This window comes from Ursus arctos, unplaced genomic scaffold (assembly GCF_023065955.2).
Source record: "Ursus arctos isolate Adak ecotype North America unplaced genomic scaffold, UrsArc2.0 scaffold_26, whole genome shotgun sequence".
NCBI classification, from domain to species: domain Eukaryota; kingdom Metazoa; phylum Chordata; class Mammalia; order Carnivora; family Ursidae; genus Ursus; species Ursus arctos.
In genome coordinates, this window is record NW_026622941.1 from 9,838,589 (window position 1) to 9,857,584 (window position 18,996).

The following is an 18,996-nucleotide window of genomic DNA, read 5'->3' on the forward strand; positions in this document are numbered from 1 at the left end:
TGTAGAAGAAAACACTACTATAAATTATGTAATTAATGTTTCAATATCTTCAGGCCCAGGAACAGGATGTTCTTCTCAAGGCTGGGAATTTTTATAAACACACTCAACTGACCCAAGACACACCCCACTGCCCCTCTGTAAAGATAGTATGACAATCAGGGTTTTTTTTTTTGCGGAGAAAGTGAGAGAAGTCAAATATTCTCTTTAGAAATCAGAATATCATAGATCTCAATGTGTCTGCTCTTCCGACATTGTTTCTTGTGAAGCAAAAGGGGTCCTTGGAAGCAGAGAGGGAACGGTGGTTTCATGGGGAGTCCCCATGATCTTCAGGGTAGAGGCTGTTCTGAATTATTCAATAAAGGGTCCGGTTGTCATTTTTACGTGTGTCAAAGGCCAGCTAATCCTGTATGAAGACATTGGATCTGGTTTATACTCACTCATATCAGAGAGATACGCATACAACAGAAAGAAACTGTGTAAAGACCACCCACACCTGGCCGCTGTTTTAAGAAATACAAGCGTGTGTGTGTGAGACAGACAGAGACAGAGAGAGGCAGGGAGGGAGGGAGAGAGACTGTGTTGGTAATGGGGCATAGAGAAGAAATTGATACCTGTTAAAACTGGGCATGAATGGGAGCTCCCTCTGGCAGGGTTAAATCCCTAAAAGAATAATTGCCCTGCAAATAACAACTAGCACGTGGTATGGTGCATTTGCTTTTTTTTTTTTTTTTTAATTTGTTTGTTGAGTTGGTGTTTAACCTGAGGGCAGCCAACAGTCATTGTTATGCAGCTAAAATTCCTATAGAAAACATGCAATCTTTCAGGTTCTAAAAATCGGAAGATGGAGTTTGGGGCAACCGCAAGAACAAACAGTGCTGGATATTCACATGGACCCCTGGATGTGGGGAATCCCTAGAGCATCCTTAAGCCTTGAAGCCTCTTTGAGCTAGAGGTTATATACATTTCATTTTTAAAATAATCTTATGGGGCGGGGGCGCCTGGGTGGCTCAGTGTTAAGCATCGGCCTTTGCTCAGGTCAGGATCCTGGAGTCCTGCTTGGTGGTGGTGGGGGGGGGGGGTTGGTCCCTGCTCAGCAGGGAGTCTGCTTCTCCCTCTGACCCTCATCCTGCTTGTGCACTCTCTTTCTCAAACAAATAAATAAATAAAAATCTTTTTAAAAAAAAAGTCTTATAGGGGCACCTGGGTGGCTCAGTCCATTAAGCATCGGACACTCGGTTTCAGCTCAGGTCATGATCTCAATGTCCTGGGATTGAGCCCCTTGGCGAGCTCCCTGCCTAGCGGGGAGTCTTCTTGTCCTTCTCCCTCTGCTCCTCCCCATGCTCTCACGCGTGCTCTCTCTCTCTAAAATGAATAAATCTTACAAAAATTTTCAAAATATAAAATATTTTTATTTTATAAAATATTATAAAATAATCAATCTCTATTTTTCCTTTCTTGGACCAAAAAAATGCCCTGAAAAGGTGTTTCCAATGAAACTGAAGCAAACTTGCTGCAGAAGGATTTAACTGTGATACTTTGTTTCAACAACATCAGCGTCACATGAGCAGTAAAAAGCAGACAATTTACATAGAAAGCATTCTGGCTATTATTTGGAAGAACACAAGGGAAAAACAGCACATCACACATGTGGTTGGTCATTTAGTCAGTTGGTGTCAGACTCTCCAAGGACTCATTTACTTCTAATCCCAGCATCACTTCTTGTAAAATTTACTAATTTCTATAAGAAAATTCATTGCTGTTGAGAACCCGTGAAAGGCAGAGTAACAGTCCCCCAACGGTGTGCATGGTCTAATCCCCAGGACCTCTCCATCTGGTAGTTTACATGGCAAAAGGGATTGCAGATGGGAAGAAGGTGGTGGACCTTGAGATGAAGAAATTATCCTGCATTATCTGGCGGACCCAATTTAATCATGAGTCCTTAAATGTGGAGAAACTTTCCTAGATTTGGTCAGAGAGACAGAACATTGCTGGCTGAAGGTGAAAGAAGAGGGCCTGGAACCAAAGAATGTGTGCTGGAAGCCGCAAAGGCAGGGATGGGGGCTCCCACAGAGCACTCAGAAAGGAACACCCCCCCCCCACAGCCTTGGTTTACCCCTGTGATTTACTTCTCACCCACAGAACTCTGGGACCATAAATGTGTGTGGTTTAAGCTGCTATATTTGTGGGATTTGCTAAAGGAGCAATAGAAAACTAACACAGAACTCAAAAAAATATTTGGGGACCATATGTGAGCAAGAGAACTAAGGAATCTTTTCTAAAGTTTCCTTTAGGGTAAGAAGGAGATTGCATAACTACCCTGGGGGAAGATTTGGTGTAGGTTTTTGTTTTCAGACAGCAAAATGACTGATCTGAAACCACCCAAACTCCACCTCTGGGTAAAGATTATTTTAGTCAAAGTTCCCCAGAATAAATTGCACCTGTCTCAGAGGTGTGAATGAATATCCAATAGATTGCAGAAAGACAATGTAAAAATAATAGTTCTTCAATAATATTTATGTACGATTGCTAAACACATAAATGTACATGTATTTCTCGTTCCTTTTTTTTTTTCAAACTGAGGCATGTTCAATCAAAAAAAAAGAAAAATGTTTGGAGGCTCTGAGTCATAATCAGTTAAACTCCCTGCCAAAGATGTGGAAGTAATTAATAAATCTATGTTCATGTTTACTATTCTACATAACTTAGGTAAAGGCAGAGACCATCAATATGAGGAAAAGTTAAATTGAATACGTGATTACGAAAATGAGAACTCAGGACGTTTTTCTGTCTCGTCGCTCACTTTCACCAAATTTTGCAAGGACTGAGTTTTCATTTTCATTGCCCTGATTCTTTCACACCTTCAAGTTCCCTAAGAAAGCCTTTAACCTCTTACAATCTTGTACAAAAGCATACTTGGGCAAAACCGTGATGAGGAATCTCACCTGGTTGCTAACAATTGCTATAAGAAAAAGGACTGGTCATACTTTCTACACACTTTCTGTTGTTATGATTCTTTTTTTTTTTTAAAGATTTTATTTTTATTTATGTGACAGAGAGACAGCCAGCGAGAGAGGGAACACAAGCAGGGGGAGTGGGAGAGGAAGAAGCAGGCTCCCAGCGGAGGAGCCCGATGTGGGACTCGATTCCGGAACACCGGGATCACGCCCTGAGCCGAAGGCAGACACTTAACGACTGCGCTACCCAGGCGCCCCTGTTGTTATGATTCTGAAAGTGTTTTTATCTATTACTAGCTTATAATTTTATCAATTTAGAAATCGCTGCTTATACTGTCTCCCTTAAAAATTCCCAGCATCTCCATAGCTCATTTTACCAGATTACACTATGAAATATCACACCATGTTGTAATCGTCTACCAAATTCTAGCACATTTCTCCTAAGTCACTGTTAATCTCCACATTAACGCATCCAATGGCTCTTTCTCCAGATTCATTTTACTCAGCCTATAAGCAGCATGTAATATAATTGATTATTTCCTTTAACTTAAAATTCTTCTCCAAAATACTCTATTCTACAGGACACCGTTATCTTGTTTTTCTTTCTACTTCACTACCTAATCCTCCCTCAGATTTGCTGGTTCCTCTCTATCTGACTTCAAAATGCTGTTGTGGCCCTGAGTTGAGTTCCTGGACCTTGCCCTGTTCGTGCCCATCCCTGGATGAGCTCTTCCAGATCTATGGCTTGGAGGGATGGCCCTGCACAGGTGATCTCCAAACGTCTATCTTCATGCCCAGGATTTGATCACCAGGTCCAGATATCTGACCGGAGACTTGGCATATTTATTTACATGTGCTATAGGATTTTTTAATGTAACACATCAAAATAAATAAATAAATAAACAAACAACTCTTTCCCTGTGGTTTCACTCTATGCTTCTTCATTCCAGTAAATGAAAACTTACACAGTTCCTAAACCCAAAACTCAAATCAGCTTTGACTTTTCATACTGGTCTCGCATGAATTAAATCCACCAGAAAATACGGTTCATTGTGGAAAATAAGGGAATGTAGGTATTAAATATGGAGGTTTCATTGGTCTGGGATACATTAAAAGAAATACTGGGTTTACACAATAAGAAGTTATCCTCTCTCTCCGCTCTTCCATGATTGTTCCATTCCCACATAGTATATGCCTATTTCAGAGAACACTTTTAAAGAGGGGTCTCTATTGGATAGTACCTAGCGACTGGGCAGAATGGAAATTAATTCAAAACTATTTACAGAAAGGAACGGACGAGATGAAGATTAGATCCAGAGGGATCGAAGACCTAAAGATAAAAGCAGGAAAAAAAATGAACACAAGGTGGAGCTAGAGGATAAATACAGGATAGAATTTATTTTGGGTATTTCTTGTTTTTTGGGGTTTTTTTCAGAATTTATTTTGAAATGTATATTCATCCAATCAGGATAATCAAATACCCTGATTAAAATAAAGGGCTATGCAGTTAGATTGATTACCTTAAAGCTCAGATCAACATTTACTTGTCCAGAGAAATGAACACAACCAGGGCCTGCCCAGAGCTTCGCCAGTAAAGCTCTATTATTCAATTTTTTTCATAGTCCTTATCATGATCTGAAATTATTTTGCTTTTTTCTTTCTTTGCTTCTTTGCTCTCTATGTTCACCGCCCTCCACTAAAACATAAGCTCAACAAGAGCACAACTTGATATGTTTGGTTCACCATGTTATCCCAGAAAATAGAATAGTGCTTGAGACACATACAGCGATCAAAAAATGTTTGCTCAGGGGCGCCTGGGTAGCACAGTCGTTAAAGCGTCTGCCTTCGGCTCAGGGCGTGATCCTGGCATTATGGGATCGAGTCCCACATCGGGCTCCTCCACTGTGGGCCTGCTTCTTTCTCTCCCACTCCCCCTGCTTGTGTTCCCTCTCTCGCTGGCTGTCTCTCTGTCACATAAATAAATAAAATCTTTAAAAAAAAATGTTTGCTCAAATAATGGATTAATTAATGGTCCCTACAATGTACGTCTCATAGTGATTTTAACAGGATATTTTATATCCCAATATATTGTGACATGAATCCTCAGTTCAAACGTGCTTGCTCACTTTGTTTTCCTTGATCACCCCATACTCATTCCTGCGTCCATAGCTTTGTTTAAATGTATGCCCTGCCTGATAAAAAAGTATTCCTTTCCTCTCTGTTCTGTAATCTTTGCCTTTCCTTCAAATCTTAACTCAAGGCTTATACATTCTGTTTGATTATATTTACCTTTACAGATATTTTGTAAGCATGTGCATGATAAAGTTCTCAGTGTGGCAGATGCTGCCTGACACATTTTCCCCTTAATTTTCTCTACTCTGTAACAAAATGCTCTGCCACAGCTGTTGTCTGATAGTCATTCAGTGTTTAGCTCATTACCATTTAATAAAACATGCCACTTTTCAGTCCACATGTTTAAACTTTCTGGAAATGAAAGAGAAAATATTAATTATGCTTTTTTCATGACAGGAAATTCTAGCTTTTTTCAAAGATAAACGGTATTTGGTATGTGTGTAGAAGGCTAGTAAGTCAGAGGTGAACCAACAATATTAACGCAGGGGACTGAGAGGGAACAGAGTAACACCGATAAATGCCCCTAAGTGTTAGCATAAAGGTAATATGTCTTAAAAAGTCTGAGACTCTTAACTGTAGGAAACAAAAGGAGGGTTTTGGTCGGGAAGTGGGTGGAGGGATGGGGTAACTGGGGGATGGGCATTAAGGAGGGCACTTGACGTAATGAGCACCGAGTGTTATATGCAACTGATGAATCACTGAATCCTAGCTCTGAAACAAACAAACAAAAACGTTTGTAAAAAAAAATATCACCAGCTACAAAATTTTCTCTTCCTTTATATATATATTTTTCAGTTTAGAGACATTATTACAGCTTTCATAGTAGTCAACATCATTTTCCTTTGGTCTTTCTCTTTTACACATCCACTAGCCCTCAGTATATATTGAACAGTCTTATCCACAATGTTATGAATTCCACTGGTTTCTTATTGAATCCATACCTTGTCATTGTGAGTCTAGTGTCTTTTACTCATCATTCAGCTATAAACATAGATAATGGGGTCCGGACAATCCTCAAATTTGAGACTTTATAATGTAGTGGAAAGAACTTGGAAACTAGGTAGATGGTACTGCTTTTTACAAGTAGTATGATCATAGAAACATCTCCACATTCCTTAACCTTCCCTTTCTACATGTGTAATACAAGGAAGATGATGCCCTTTGTATATATATATTCATTCATTCATGAAATATCTACTGGATGGTAATTGTATGTCGGTCACTATTTTAGACCATGGAATATATTCTTTGGGGCTACATGACAAAAATACCCGTGTGTAGTGTGTGATCGGTAAGTGTAATGGGAAAAGAGTGAAACAAGAAAGAGGGACAGGAGGGGCGCATGGGTGGCTCAGTTGGTTAAGCCTCGGACTCTTGATTTTGACTCAGGTCATGATCTCAGGGTCCTGAGATCAAGCCCCAGGTAGGGCTCTGTGCTCAGTGCAGAGTCTTCTGGGATTCTCTCTCCTTCTCCCTCCCCCTATGCCCCTCTCCCTGCTCCTATGCAAGGGCTCTCTATTTCTCATAAATAAATAAATAGGGACAGGAATGTGGGCTGGCATATGGTGGGATTTGGGAAGTTGTTCTAAACAAGAACAAATAAAGATTGGAGAGCTAAAATCTAAGACTGCTCCATAAAGCCTAGTACCATGACTTTTTGCATGAATACTCACTGCTAATTTCAGCGTCTGAAATAGTTAAATTAATATGTATTTGCTTTAAAATTAAAGAGACAGCTTATGTAAAAGTGTCTCTTAATCTCTAAAATATTAAACAAAGATTTTTATTCCAAATTCAAACTCGTCAGAATATTTGCAATAAAGTACTTTTTCTGTTATACTTTACTAAGCCAAGAAAAGAGGGACAATAAAATATACAAGCATACCGATGACAGACCTTGTAGGGTGATTAAGAGATACCTGACAAAGGGGCACCTGGCTGGGTCAGCTGGTAGAGCATGTAACTCTTGATCTTGAGATTGTGAGTTTGAGCCCCACGTTGTGGGTAGAACTTTCTTTAAAAAAAAAAAAAAGTGATATCTAGCAAAGCCTCTGGATTTTGGAAAAGGAAAAAGGAAAGTTTGTAATCTCTATCTCTTTTTCCTGCAGTTCTCTGCTTAATTTTTGCTGAGTAACTCAGCTTGTATTTATAGCGTATGTAGAGGAAGAAAACAGAATGAAGACTAACGTTATCAGGGGCTCCTTTGACCCTGAGAGACCCTGTACTCACCCAGCATATTTCCTAACACCTCCAAGCCATGCCGGGGGGGGGGGGGGTGTTACAAATAAAAGCAAATATATTTTTATGGAACATAGATCTGCACAGCCTGAAGCTAGCTCTATCAAAGATCAAAACCTAGTGATGCATTGCAATCACTGGAAAAAAACAAAAGTCCAGAAGCTGAGCTCTAGGTAGGAAAGGAACATCATCTGAGGCTTAGGTTTCAGCTTTACCTACATCTGGTGTCTAACATTCAGTTTTAAGCTTTCACGAATCAAGTAAGTCCAGTATTTTCTTGGCGATTTGCAAGAAGAATAAATGCGGGGGGGCGCCTGGGTGGCACAGTGGTTAAGCGGTTAAGTGTCTGCCTTCGGCTCAGGGCGTGATCCCGGCGTTATGGGATCGAGCCCCACATCAGGCTCCTCCGCTATGAGCCTGCTTCTTCCTCTCCCACTCCCCCTGCTTGTGTTCCCTCTCTCGCTGGCTGTCTCTCTCTCTGTCAAATAAATAAATAAAATCTTTAAAAAAAAAAAAAAAGAAGAAATGTGATATTTTTATAACTCAACCAATTGTCCCAAACCTAGAAAATGTGGAAACCACAACAAAGCAAGCTAACTATGTTTCATACCTCCTGAAAGTTTCTGCTGACTGAACACGAAAATGTTTACAATAATTATGAAGGCTTCCGAATGTCCATGGAACTTGCACTTACATATTTGATTTAATATAATTACAATATATTTATAATATTTATATTATATTATATATAAATATATATTTATAATACATAATATATAAACATTTATAGTATATATAATTATATTATATAAACATTTATATTATATGTAATTATAATATGTTTATATATTATATATTTATATATTATATTTATATGAATATATATAACATAATTACATAATGTCTTATATCTTATATTATAATATATATTTTATAATATAATTAATAAATTTTCAGAAGTTACATATTTGGTTACTAAGAGAAAAAGGTTGATTAAAAAAGTGTCACTTGAACTAAACCCTCCACATTCTTATCTGTCACTAAGTCACAATTGTTTTTTCAGGATTTCTGTATATTTTAAGGGGAAAAAAGCTGATGTAAGACAGTGACGGAAAGAACATGGAACAGAGGACTAAAGGTGGAAGAAAAGCCTCAGGACTTGGTGTATGAATGAAGGTGGCCAGAAAGGGAGGGTTGCGGTAATTCGCAGGCTGTGCTGGGAGATGGGGGTCAGCATGCTCTGCTAGGAAGAGCGAACAGTCCACTTTGATTGAATCAGAAATTACGCAGACGGAAGCAGAGGTAGATTAATGGTAGAAAAACGATCTGAATTTACCCTGCTTATGACTGGGAACCTCAGACTATTTTACCTGAGATACAAAGCCCAGTGACAAAAATGGGTGTGGGGTTTAAGAAATTTGATTATTCGATTTTTAGTACTTTTATTAGATTTGACATTTATTAAAAGTGGGGTTTTTGAGCAATGATTGGTTTTTGGTGAAAATATTTAAATCACGCTAAGTTTGGGTTCTTTAAATCAGGCAAGGCCTTCCTCCAGGCAAGGTTTGTTTGTTTATTCTTTACTTCATTTTAAAAATTATTTGAGGTGTGTAGGGCAAGAAATTTTAAGATGAAAGATTATTTTAAGTGAATCGACAAAGAATTCAGAGTGAAGGAGATAACGGAAAGGAAGAACAAATATGTACAAGATGTACCAAAGGGAAAATTAATAAACAAAATACCTGCCATGAGATCTTATGTAATTACTATATTGAGAAGTAAAGTCTAACACACTACTAACTAAAGAAAAAAATAAAAATAAGATTATTTATAAGATGAATGCCTAGAAGTTACTTAGAAGAAGGGAAGCTTTTCTGGCAGTGAAGGTTTAACACTAAATAAAAAACATATATCTGCTATAAAACTATATAAAAGCTACCCTAACGACGGAACAGATAGCACCTTCCCTAATATCCTACATCAGTACAGCGGCTAGCCTTCTCTAGCTATTATTCTAACTCCTTTCAACGTGAGCCACAATAACAATTCGAAAACACGTTTTATAATTTAACAGTGGAATACAAATTACACTCTGATGTGAAGGGTGCTAGGACCCTGTTCCTTCCAGAAACAGTCTTCATTCAAGCACCACTATACTTGAAATTACACAATTTCACTTAATTAAGATTTTTCCCTTCCTGGTAGTTCACTTTGAAATGAAAACGTTATTGAGAGACAGTAATCACTAACTCTGTATTATTTCCCTTTATTTGATTGTTTTTTCTTTAATGCCTAACCCTAAGCAATATGAAGCCTGCCTCCTGCAGAGTCCTCAAAGTTTTGAAAAGTGTGATTTGTGAAAGATGCCAGAATTTGGACGAATTCTAGGTCATAAGTAGGAATGGCGCCTTCTAACACAAGACGCTGAAGGATCTAGTCTAGCCCATATTAGATCAAATTATATTAGACTCTCTTCTCACAATGGAATAGACTATCTATCTGCTAGTGTTTTATCCACGAATTTTCATCAGAAAGCATTTCATTTAAACAAAACGATTTAGACTCCACTACGGTTAAGATGACGCATAAACTTTTGGGTGCCTGGGTGGCTCAGTCGTTAAGCGTCTGCCTTCGGCTCAGGTCATGATCCCAGTGTTCTGGGATCGAGCCCCACATAGGGCTCCCTGCTCAGCGGGAAGCCTGCTTCTCTCTCTCCCCCTGCTTGTGTTCCCTCTCTCTCTGCCTCTCTTTCTGTCAAATAAATAAATAAAATCTTTAAAAAAAAAAAAAAGATGAAGCATGAACTTTTGTTCTTTGAAAGGATATAATAATGAGACTTTTCCTTCATTCAGTGTTGAAGATAAGAAAACAGGAAACAAATGCCATATCTACTCCTTTACTGCAAGTTATTATTTTTATATTTTTATGTCCAAGGTCCATGTATCTCTGAACAGCTATGAAAGGGCTTCCTGGAAGAAAAAAAAAATCCAAAATCAAAAACAAACAAAACAAAAAACATGTGCCCCCATTCATATGGCTCCTCCTTACCAGAGAGAGGGGGGTCACGGACGGGCAGACATTGAAATCTATAAGAGTGGACGCTACAATTTTGCGAAGTCATTGAACCCTGAGCTCACTTGCAGTCCAAGGGGAGCCATGCTGGACGAAGATGGATATATCACCTTAAATGTTAAAAATCGAAAGCCAGCTCTCACCTCAGGTAAGGATACCCAGAGCCAGGGGTTTGGAAGTTAATTATTGAAACAGGTCAACCCTACTTTCCTTTCTCTACTAGTGATAGCACGTGTAGTTTTGTTTTATTTTCCTGATGACCTTCCTGCTCTACAGAATTTGAGCAATATCTACTTAGGCTCAGACAGACTTATTTAGAATATAAGCAACAAAAGATAAAAGCAGGGAACATTACATTAAGCCTTCTACAGTTCAATGCTGGACAGAATAGAAACCAAGAGAATAAGAAGAAAGAATGTTTTACCACCTCATTTTCTAAGCTGTCAGCAAATGGGTATGATTCTTCAGTTGTTGCTTATCAAAGCAATTATTTATGGGGGTGGGCACGAAACAAGACACATAGAACCTTAGCAGTTATATTTTGACTCAGAGAAAAGTCCATTGGAAAAGGACGGATGTGTGGAACGGGAATGGGTTGTACTTGCTATTGATGATAACCAAAGGAACACCAGCGAGATCTGACAATGAAGCTGTTGTATCGCTCAGAAAGCCTTGAGAGGGCAGGGGGAGGGGTGATGCTGCCCCACAGCTATGCCATACTGCCTGCCCCCTAACATCTGTATTCTATGTCTGCAGTTGACCCTGCTTCCTCGCCTCTGTGGCGTGTGACGGCTTTGATTCTGCTGATCTTGTGCACGGGCTTAGTTGTTGGGCTGGTGGCTCTGGGGGTCATGTGTAAGTATTGACTCACTGCAAAAGATTTGTCCTGAGAGAGCAATACCTAAAGGTCCTGGTGTATGTCCTAGGCTTGACTGTCACTGTGTGTTTCTTTATTGCTACGTCCATCATTTTACATATGGCTGCCAAGACATTCTCAATACAGGAGAACTCTGACTTTTCTCTTCTGTTTCAAATCACTTTAACTAAATTATTTTCAAGAATTTTAAACCGGTCTTTAAGATCCCTCTTAGTCTAAAGCCACACTATCTTTTCAATTTTTTTCTGCGTAGCCTGCATATCTTCAGTTTCAGCCAACATGGACTTTTCTCAGTTTCACAAATAAATTCTCTTTCCCTGCCGGAAATTTCTCTCCATTGTATTCCCTCTTCCTAAAATGCCCTCCTTCCCACTTTGTTTAATGAATGTGTTTACTTTCACTCAGAAGAAATTCATATCCCACCTAATTTATATATTTTTTCTTTTTATAAACCGAAAAGCCCTCCAATGTGACATTACCCTCCGTGTAGCTGTTGCCTGTTTGTGTGCTTGTTTATTTGGTCACAAGATATTTTAGAATCTTTCGTTCTCCATCACCTGAATATCCTAATATTTTGAACACAACAAGGAATCAATATATATATTTTTTTAAATAAATGGCTATTTTGATATTACATGAAAAAACAAAGTTACAGAGGTCTTTCACCTCTGAAATCTGCTTAGAAGTCTGTATTCAAAGAAATACCAAAACATTCACTCTGGGGACGCAATTTGATCATGGCATTTTCTTATTTGTGATTGTCTCCTTCATATAGTTCACTTCTTCTTTTGCATAACCATCAGGAGTCAGTTTTGCATAGTTCTTAATTTGTTCTTTTTACCCCCCCTTGCCCAGACCCCTTTGCAGTACCCATTTACACATGTGTAGCTAGCAAACACTTCACAGACTGACAGTTCTACTGAAATAAAACTCATCGAGAGGTCTCTGCGTCACCCTTATGATCCTGATTACAAATTATTATCTAATTTTTACATCTAGCCGTCACAGAGCAAAACTACCAACAAGTAGAGAATAAAAATGCCTCAGGAACTCTGCACCAATTGGCAAAGAAGTTCTGCCAATATTTAATAAAACAGTTGGAACAAAAGAACATTGTCAGTAAGTATGGTTTTGTAACCTCTTCATCTCCCCTCCCCCTGGAGTATTTCTGTGATGTTATCTGTAGGGAATCTGGAGTTCTACAGAAAACACCGAATCTGGGGAAAAAGTGAAAGTAAAAAGTACGGATTCCTATGCTTGGTTTCACCTTAAGGCCATAAATGCAGCCCATGTGACAGAAATTGGAGATATTATGGCGATAGTTGCTATGGATTCTTCAGGCGCAACTTGACGTGGGAAGAGAGCAAGCAGTTCTGTATTAGCATGAACTCTACTTTGCTGAAGATCGCCAGCCAGAGCGTTCTGGTAAGGAGATTCTTACGTCAAATATTTTGGGGTCAAAAGAAGAATCTTAAGTGAAACATTTGACTTAAAAAAAGATATATACGTATTTTCTCATGTCTTCCAGTCTGTGCTAATCTGAGAACCTTATCAAGCCCAGTAGAAACGACCACATTTAAGAGTAGAAAGGGGTAAAAGGAACTGATGAGACTGAGAGTTCTGGTGTTACCTCTGTGACAAGTCATTTCACTTCTCTCAGCTTCCTTGATTGCATTTACTAATCCATAAAAGAATCTGAAAGTATAAAGAAACTTAATATCATTGTAAAATATAAATAGAAGTGTCATCCCCATATTACATGAGTCCTTCGTTTCTGCTAAATTGTTGAACGATTGAACTTGAACAAACCATGATGCAGACTTCACCCTCTCATAGGCTCTTCTGTAGTTTTGGGAACAATCTCATTTGTGAAACACGCAGGATTTCAGTTGAAATTTTTCTTCTAAACATGTCTCCTCTTTCACATTTTCCTCTGACAGCTTCTAACAAAAGCCCTATTTTGAAGCAAAATATGTTCACATCCACTCATACACTCTCCCTTTGTTATTTAATGTAGATTTCTCTTTTTTTGTGAATTCTGGGAGCGAACCAGAAACCAAGTCTTGGGCATCTCCCTTTTGCCAAATGATAGATTTATTAAAGCATTTTTCGAAAGGCAGAAATTCTCTATGGTGTGTAACCTACAACTTCCAATATGATAATTATTCACATTCTGTATATTAAAAACAAAAGCAAGTAGAAGATCTGGATTTGGGCTGTATGCAGAGATTAAACCAAACTCAAATAGTTAAGCTAGTCATATTCTACAGAACTGCTATAATTGATCAGCAAAATTGACTTATATTTTCCTGAGCTGAAGTCCATAGTAATGGACCAGACATGAGCAGATCATTCCAGTGAAACTCATGATCATTTGTGTGCCTTGTTATTCTAACTGCTGTACCATCCACTAACTCTTTTTGTGGATTCAAACTCACAGAGATGATATTCAGGTAAGTAAATTAACTTTCTTTCCAATTGGGCAAAATAAGACAGCGCTCCCAAAATCTCAACTTCAATAACAAGAGATGAATTGGAGACGTACAAACATGTCTTGAATCTTGCTACTCTAAACTGATGCCACGTTGGAGATTTATAAATGAAAGAGGAAGCAATGTCATTTTTGAGAAACAAAAAATAGTTGAATTTCAGGCAGAGTATACTTCGTATGGTGAAGTATATAACGTGGATGTATTTTAAAGAATAGAACAGGAGTTGACAGAAAGGTGAGGGACAGCTCAAGTTTTACAAAATAAGCAGTCAGGATGCTTGGGGGGCTCAGTCAGTTAGGCACCTGACTCTTGGTTTTGGCTCAGGTTGTGGTCTCAGGGTCCTGGGATCGAGCCCCATGTTGGGCTCCGTGCTCAGTGGGGAGTCTGCTTGAGATTCTTTCCCTCTGCCCCACCCCCCACTCACACTCTCTCTCTTAATCTAAAATAGATACATCTTTAAAAAAATAAATAACTAAGGGGCACCTGGGTGGCTCAGTCAGTTAAGTGTCTGCGTTTAGCCCAGGTCATGACCCCAGGGTCCTGAAATAAAGCCCCATGTCAGGCTCCCTGCTCAGTGGGGAGTCTGCTTCTCCCTCTGCCCCTCTCCCCTGCATGTGCTCTCTCTTACTATCTCTCTCTCTCTCAAATAAATAAATTAAATCTTTAAAAAATAACGATAAATAAATAAGCAGTCAAAAGTGACTATCACACAGCATTTCTTATGGAATGCCATTCTGTGTCTCACTTCTGTTAAGAAGCTTGAGTCATTTTTTATTTGCTAAGAATGCATTCTCACCTACCTGTTTTTCTGGGAGGTATGAGAGTATTTGAATATTTGACTCTTTTTAACTTGGTTACCCATGGATTGATTGATTGACTGGCTGATTTATCCGTTAATTTTGCAAATATGCACTGGAACTATTGCAGAATCTGAACCCATGCAGGTAATAAAACATACAGAAGTCCCTAACCTCAGGGAGCCACTGTGTTTCAGTTGGAGCAAGAGGCAATAAACAAAACAAATAAGTATAGTGTATCATACAGTAAATAGTGATAATTCCTCGGTAGATAAAGGTAAATTACAAAGAGCAAATGCTGTTTGTGATCCCTTTGAGAAAGACATCGCATAATTCCTTTTACTCAATCAACTAAAACAAATTAATGCTTCCAATGTAAATATTGTAGGCTAATACGAAACTAAGCTAGCAATGAAACCAAAGCAAGTAGAAGTCAAATGTAGGGAATAATGAAAATTCACCAACAATATATTTCTTTTTTTATTTTCCTTCTCTAGTTGTGTACCATTATCTTATTTAATAGCCATATTTGGTACTCTATTTGAAACTCTCGTCTTCAATCACCAGAAGATAAACATGTAGAAAGGTTAGAATATCTGCCTTCTGTGAAAATTTTTTTCCTATATTCTACAAGCAATTTTTTATTCTAAAACAAATGAAGTTGGCACAATTCTAAATATCAAATATAATTAATTAACACTAACATAGACATACAATCTAACTCGGCCATTATATTTATCTGTGTTTGCAATAGGAATACATGAAGTCCAGGACTGGATTAATTCGTTGGGTTGGATTGTCACGCAAGAACCCTAATGAGATCTGGATGTGGGAAGATGGCTCCGTGCCCTCCAAAAATGTGTAAGTCAATGGACTTACAGAATACAAGGCACAAAGAGCAAATTTTATTCTTGAGATCCTCCATCTTCTAGGAGGCACGTGACTTAAAAGTTGACAGGTGACTCTCGGACCTACTGTGTGCTGCTATGGAAGCACCAGCACACTCACTGACACCCTACTCCTAATAAGTGAACACTGCTAATAGGACAATTCTGCTTTACTTACTTTCCCATTCCTGTGCTCTTTATCTAAGTCACAATCCACCTTACTCCTGATATTTTTCCCTATTCATTTCTACCCTCAAATTTACCATTGGAATGTGTGTGTGTGTGTGTGTGTGTGTGTGTGTGTGTGTGTTTCCAATCTCCAATCTCAAGACCTTTGCTCATCTTGCATATCAAAACTGTAAGGTCTCTCCAGTTAAAGTTAAAACTGATAACCACAACTTGTACAATCTGATCATTACTTATATTTTCAATTCATTTATTCAACAAATACTAAGTATTTATTATGGGTAGAAGCAAAGGACACTGCAAGTACAAGTAAACTTCTTCATAGATCTTGAGCTTTATCTCCTATCATTTGCTGCCTCATTCACAATATCGCAGGGAAACTGGTGAAAACTCTGTGCTTTCAACAAATAAAACTTGTTTTGCTGTCTTAGGGCTTTTGTACTTACTGTTTTCTTCTAGAATGCTCTACCTCCAGATATCCATGATGGGCTCCCTTTTGTGACTAACATGTCTGATAAAACATCACTTCCTCAATGAGGTCAATCTTAATTACCCAAACTAAATTACCCTCCTCCCACCCACATCTACTCAAGTCCATTATCACACGATTTCATTTTTTCCTAACTCTTACCACTCTCTGAAATTTTCTATTTGCTGCCTTCTTACCAATATCCTCTAACTATAGTATAAATTCTCCAGTAGAAGGGACCCTGTCCCTGTTTACTCTATCAATATCAGAACACAAAACAACTTTGGCACATAGTTAGGTATCCCATAGATATTTGGCAAATAAATTCGATCTATACATTCTTTGTTCTCTTGTTACAAGCAGCCCGGAAAGGAATACAGACAAGTTAACAGGCAATTACAATACTGTGTGCTGCCTTATTTCTACTACCCTACAACATAAATCCTCATTTCAAAAATATTTAATCGACTTGCTTTTCCTTGAGCTCATTCCCACTCTGTGCAGCTACTTGCCCTACAGGACTCTCCCCTCTCCTCTGTGTTTATCTAAATCCTACCCTTCTTTCAAGACATAACTAAAGTGTGACCTTCTATGAAAAGATGAAAAGATAAAGCCTTTCCTATCATTTCAGATCCCATCCATCTCTTTTTCTGTCACTATCGTGCCTACTGTTCATTTGGGGCTTAGTCAATGCTGTACTAAATTGCTGTTGACTTACCCAGATGTACGTAGTCTATACTTCCAAGCAAATTGAAAAGTTCTCAATGATCTGAGTGTTGTTTTTTACTTTTATCCCCATACTTTTTGTTTTCATTTTGTGAGACAGAATACTTTCATGCGGAGTTTAATTGTTGACTACTTATATAATTTTCGAAGGAACTCATTCTACCTTTTCCATTCACAGGTTTGAGCTTTCTGGAAATGAAAGAGAAAATATGAATTGTGCTTATTTTTATGATGGGAAAATTTACCCTACTTTCTGTAAGAACAAGCATCATTTGACCTGTGAGAGGAAGGCAGGCATGGTAAATGTGGACACACTACTTTAATGCCAAGAGATGGGCAGGATGTCACAGACAAGTGCTTGATTATACAATGAAAGATGTGGATGAAGGACTCACTAGCCACAGAATTGCTTATTTTTCCCTTTATGCCCCTTGGAGGCATCTTTGCATTATCTTTTCTACCAATACCACCTCGTCCTTTCTTTATATATCCCCTTATACTAAGGGGTGACTTCGTGCCTTCTTTATACATCTAGAATCCTGTCTGTGAGTTGATCCTTTGTTCTCAATTGTTATGTTTCCATGAATTTTCTTTCTTCTTGTCTTCCATTCCTAATTATCTCAACATGGTATGATTCACCACATCTTCATACATAAACATATACACTTTAAATTGAAATAAGAAAGGTTGGGATTTTATTGACTTAAGCTGTACAAAATATCTAAGTCTGAAAGACAGCTTAAGGTAGTGGAAAGCATACTAACCTTGGAATCAGTAGAACAATCTAGATGGTGTGATTACTTAATTTAAGTACCACCGTGGACCAACTAGTCATATAGCCTCTTTACTATTCATTTTCTCATATTTCAAATAGAATAACACCCATTACTTCACAGCTGTACAACCTAATAAAGCATCAGAGTACTACCTATACCGGAAATTCCATAAAGGCCAACACCATGACCTTCCCATTTGTTGTTGTATGCCTGGGACCAAGCACAGTTCCTGGCTCACTGGAAAGAGAAAAATAATTGCTTCTCATCGTGTGAGAGGCACCACAATCTGTAAAACACGACACAATTATAATCTGGATTCCAAGTCCACTTTTGGTCAGATTCAACAGCAAGGAAATTAAAGCTTCCTTCTACGCAAGGAAAATAAAATTTCTGTGCAGGGAACTTGATGGCGTTTGAAAATAAAAACATACTTCCTAATAAGGCCTATAGGCAAGTAGACAAAACAGCAAGTACAAATGTTTTATCTTTTCCTGACAGTTCTATGCTTGGTTTTTGCTGAGTAACTCATGAAGTATTTATAGAATTGTGGAGAGGCACCCTTTCACAGGATAATAGGCAAATTGCATTTCTTTCCCGCAGCGTCCCTGAAGCTACTTTTTCTTCTTACATTGGTAGTAATAAAATTTAAATATGATTCTCAAACATCTCAGCTGAGATGTTTGTTAAGACCTGCAGATGTTCAAACACAAGTACTTCAGGTTCTCAGTTGGAAGGCTGAGGAAACACTGAAGTCTGTACTTTCAATAAGCTCTCCTACTTGATCCTGATATGAGTAGTTTTTAACACATTTTGAGAAAAATTACATTAGAACTTACTCCCTGTGTGGCTTTTGCTAAGTTACTCTGTTTCCTCATTTATGAAATGGGCTTAATATTATTACTTTACTCACAGGTAATAGGGAGGATCACTTAATATGATATATAAAGCATTGAAGAGAGTATCAAGCATGCAATAAATACTCAATAAATATGTATTATTTTATACCTTTGAGCACTAACACTCAAAGACACTTGAATCTGTGTGTTGTTTTAGACTATCGAGAAGCAAGCAGATTTGGGAGTCACTGAGGAAATAGAATACAAATACCTCAGATTCTGTTTCTACTTTAAATGTCTTGAGATCTTGGCTTTGAGGGGACAGTATCATTATTATACTATTTTTTATTTGTAGATTTAGAGAAGTGGAATAGGAACTAATAATTCAGAAAATCATCCAAAAAACAACCAACCATGTCTCTGGACTTGAGTGTTTTATTAGACACAAATGGAAAAACATATATTTATATATTACTATGGAACAAGAAAATTTCAAGGAATAGTATCTTGATTCATGGCAAAAATGCAATTAAAAATATAAACCAATCAAACT

The 18,996-nt window shown here is 38.1% G+C and overlaps 1 protein-coding gene across 1 annotated transcript; it reads left to right on the top strand.

Moving 5' to 3' along the window:
• The first annotated feature begins 10,357 nt into the window (after window positions 1-10,357).
• On the top strand, window positions 10,358-18,994 carry CLEC1B (C-type lectin domain family 1 member B). Its single transcript, XM_026502468.4, has 6 exons — window positions 10,358-10,545; window positions 11,154-11,252; window positions 12,274-12,393; window positions 12,548-12,699; window positions 15,318-15,424; window positions 17,010-18,994. The coding sequence occupies exons 1-6, from the start codon at window positions 10,359-10,361 to the stop codon at window positions 17,152-17,154; spliced, it is 810 nt and encodes a 269-aa protein (XP_026358253.2). The 5' UTR covers window position 10,358; the 3' UTR covers window positions 17,155-18,994.
• The last annotated feature ends 2 nt before the right edge of the window (window positions 18,995-18,996 follow it).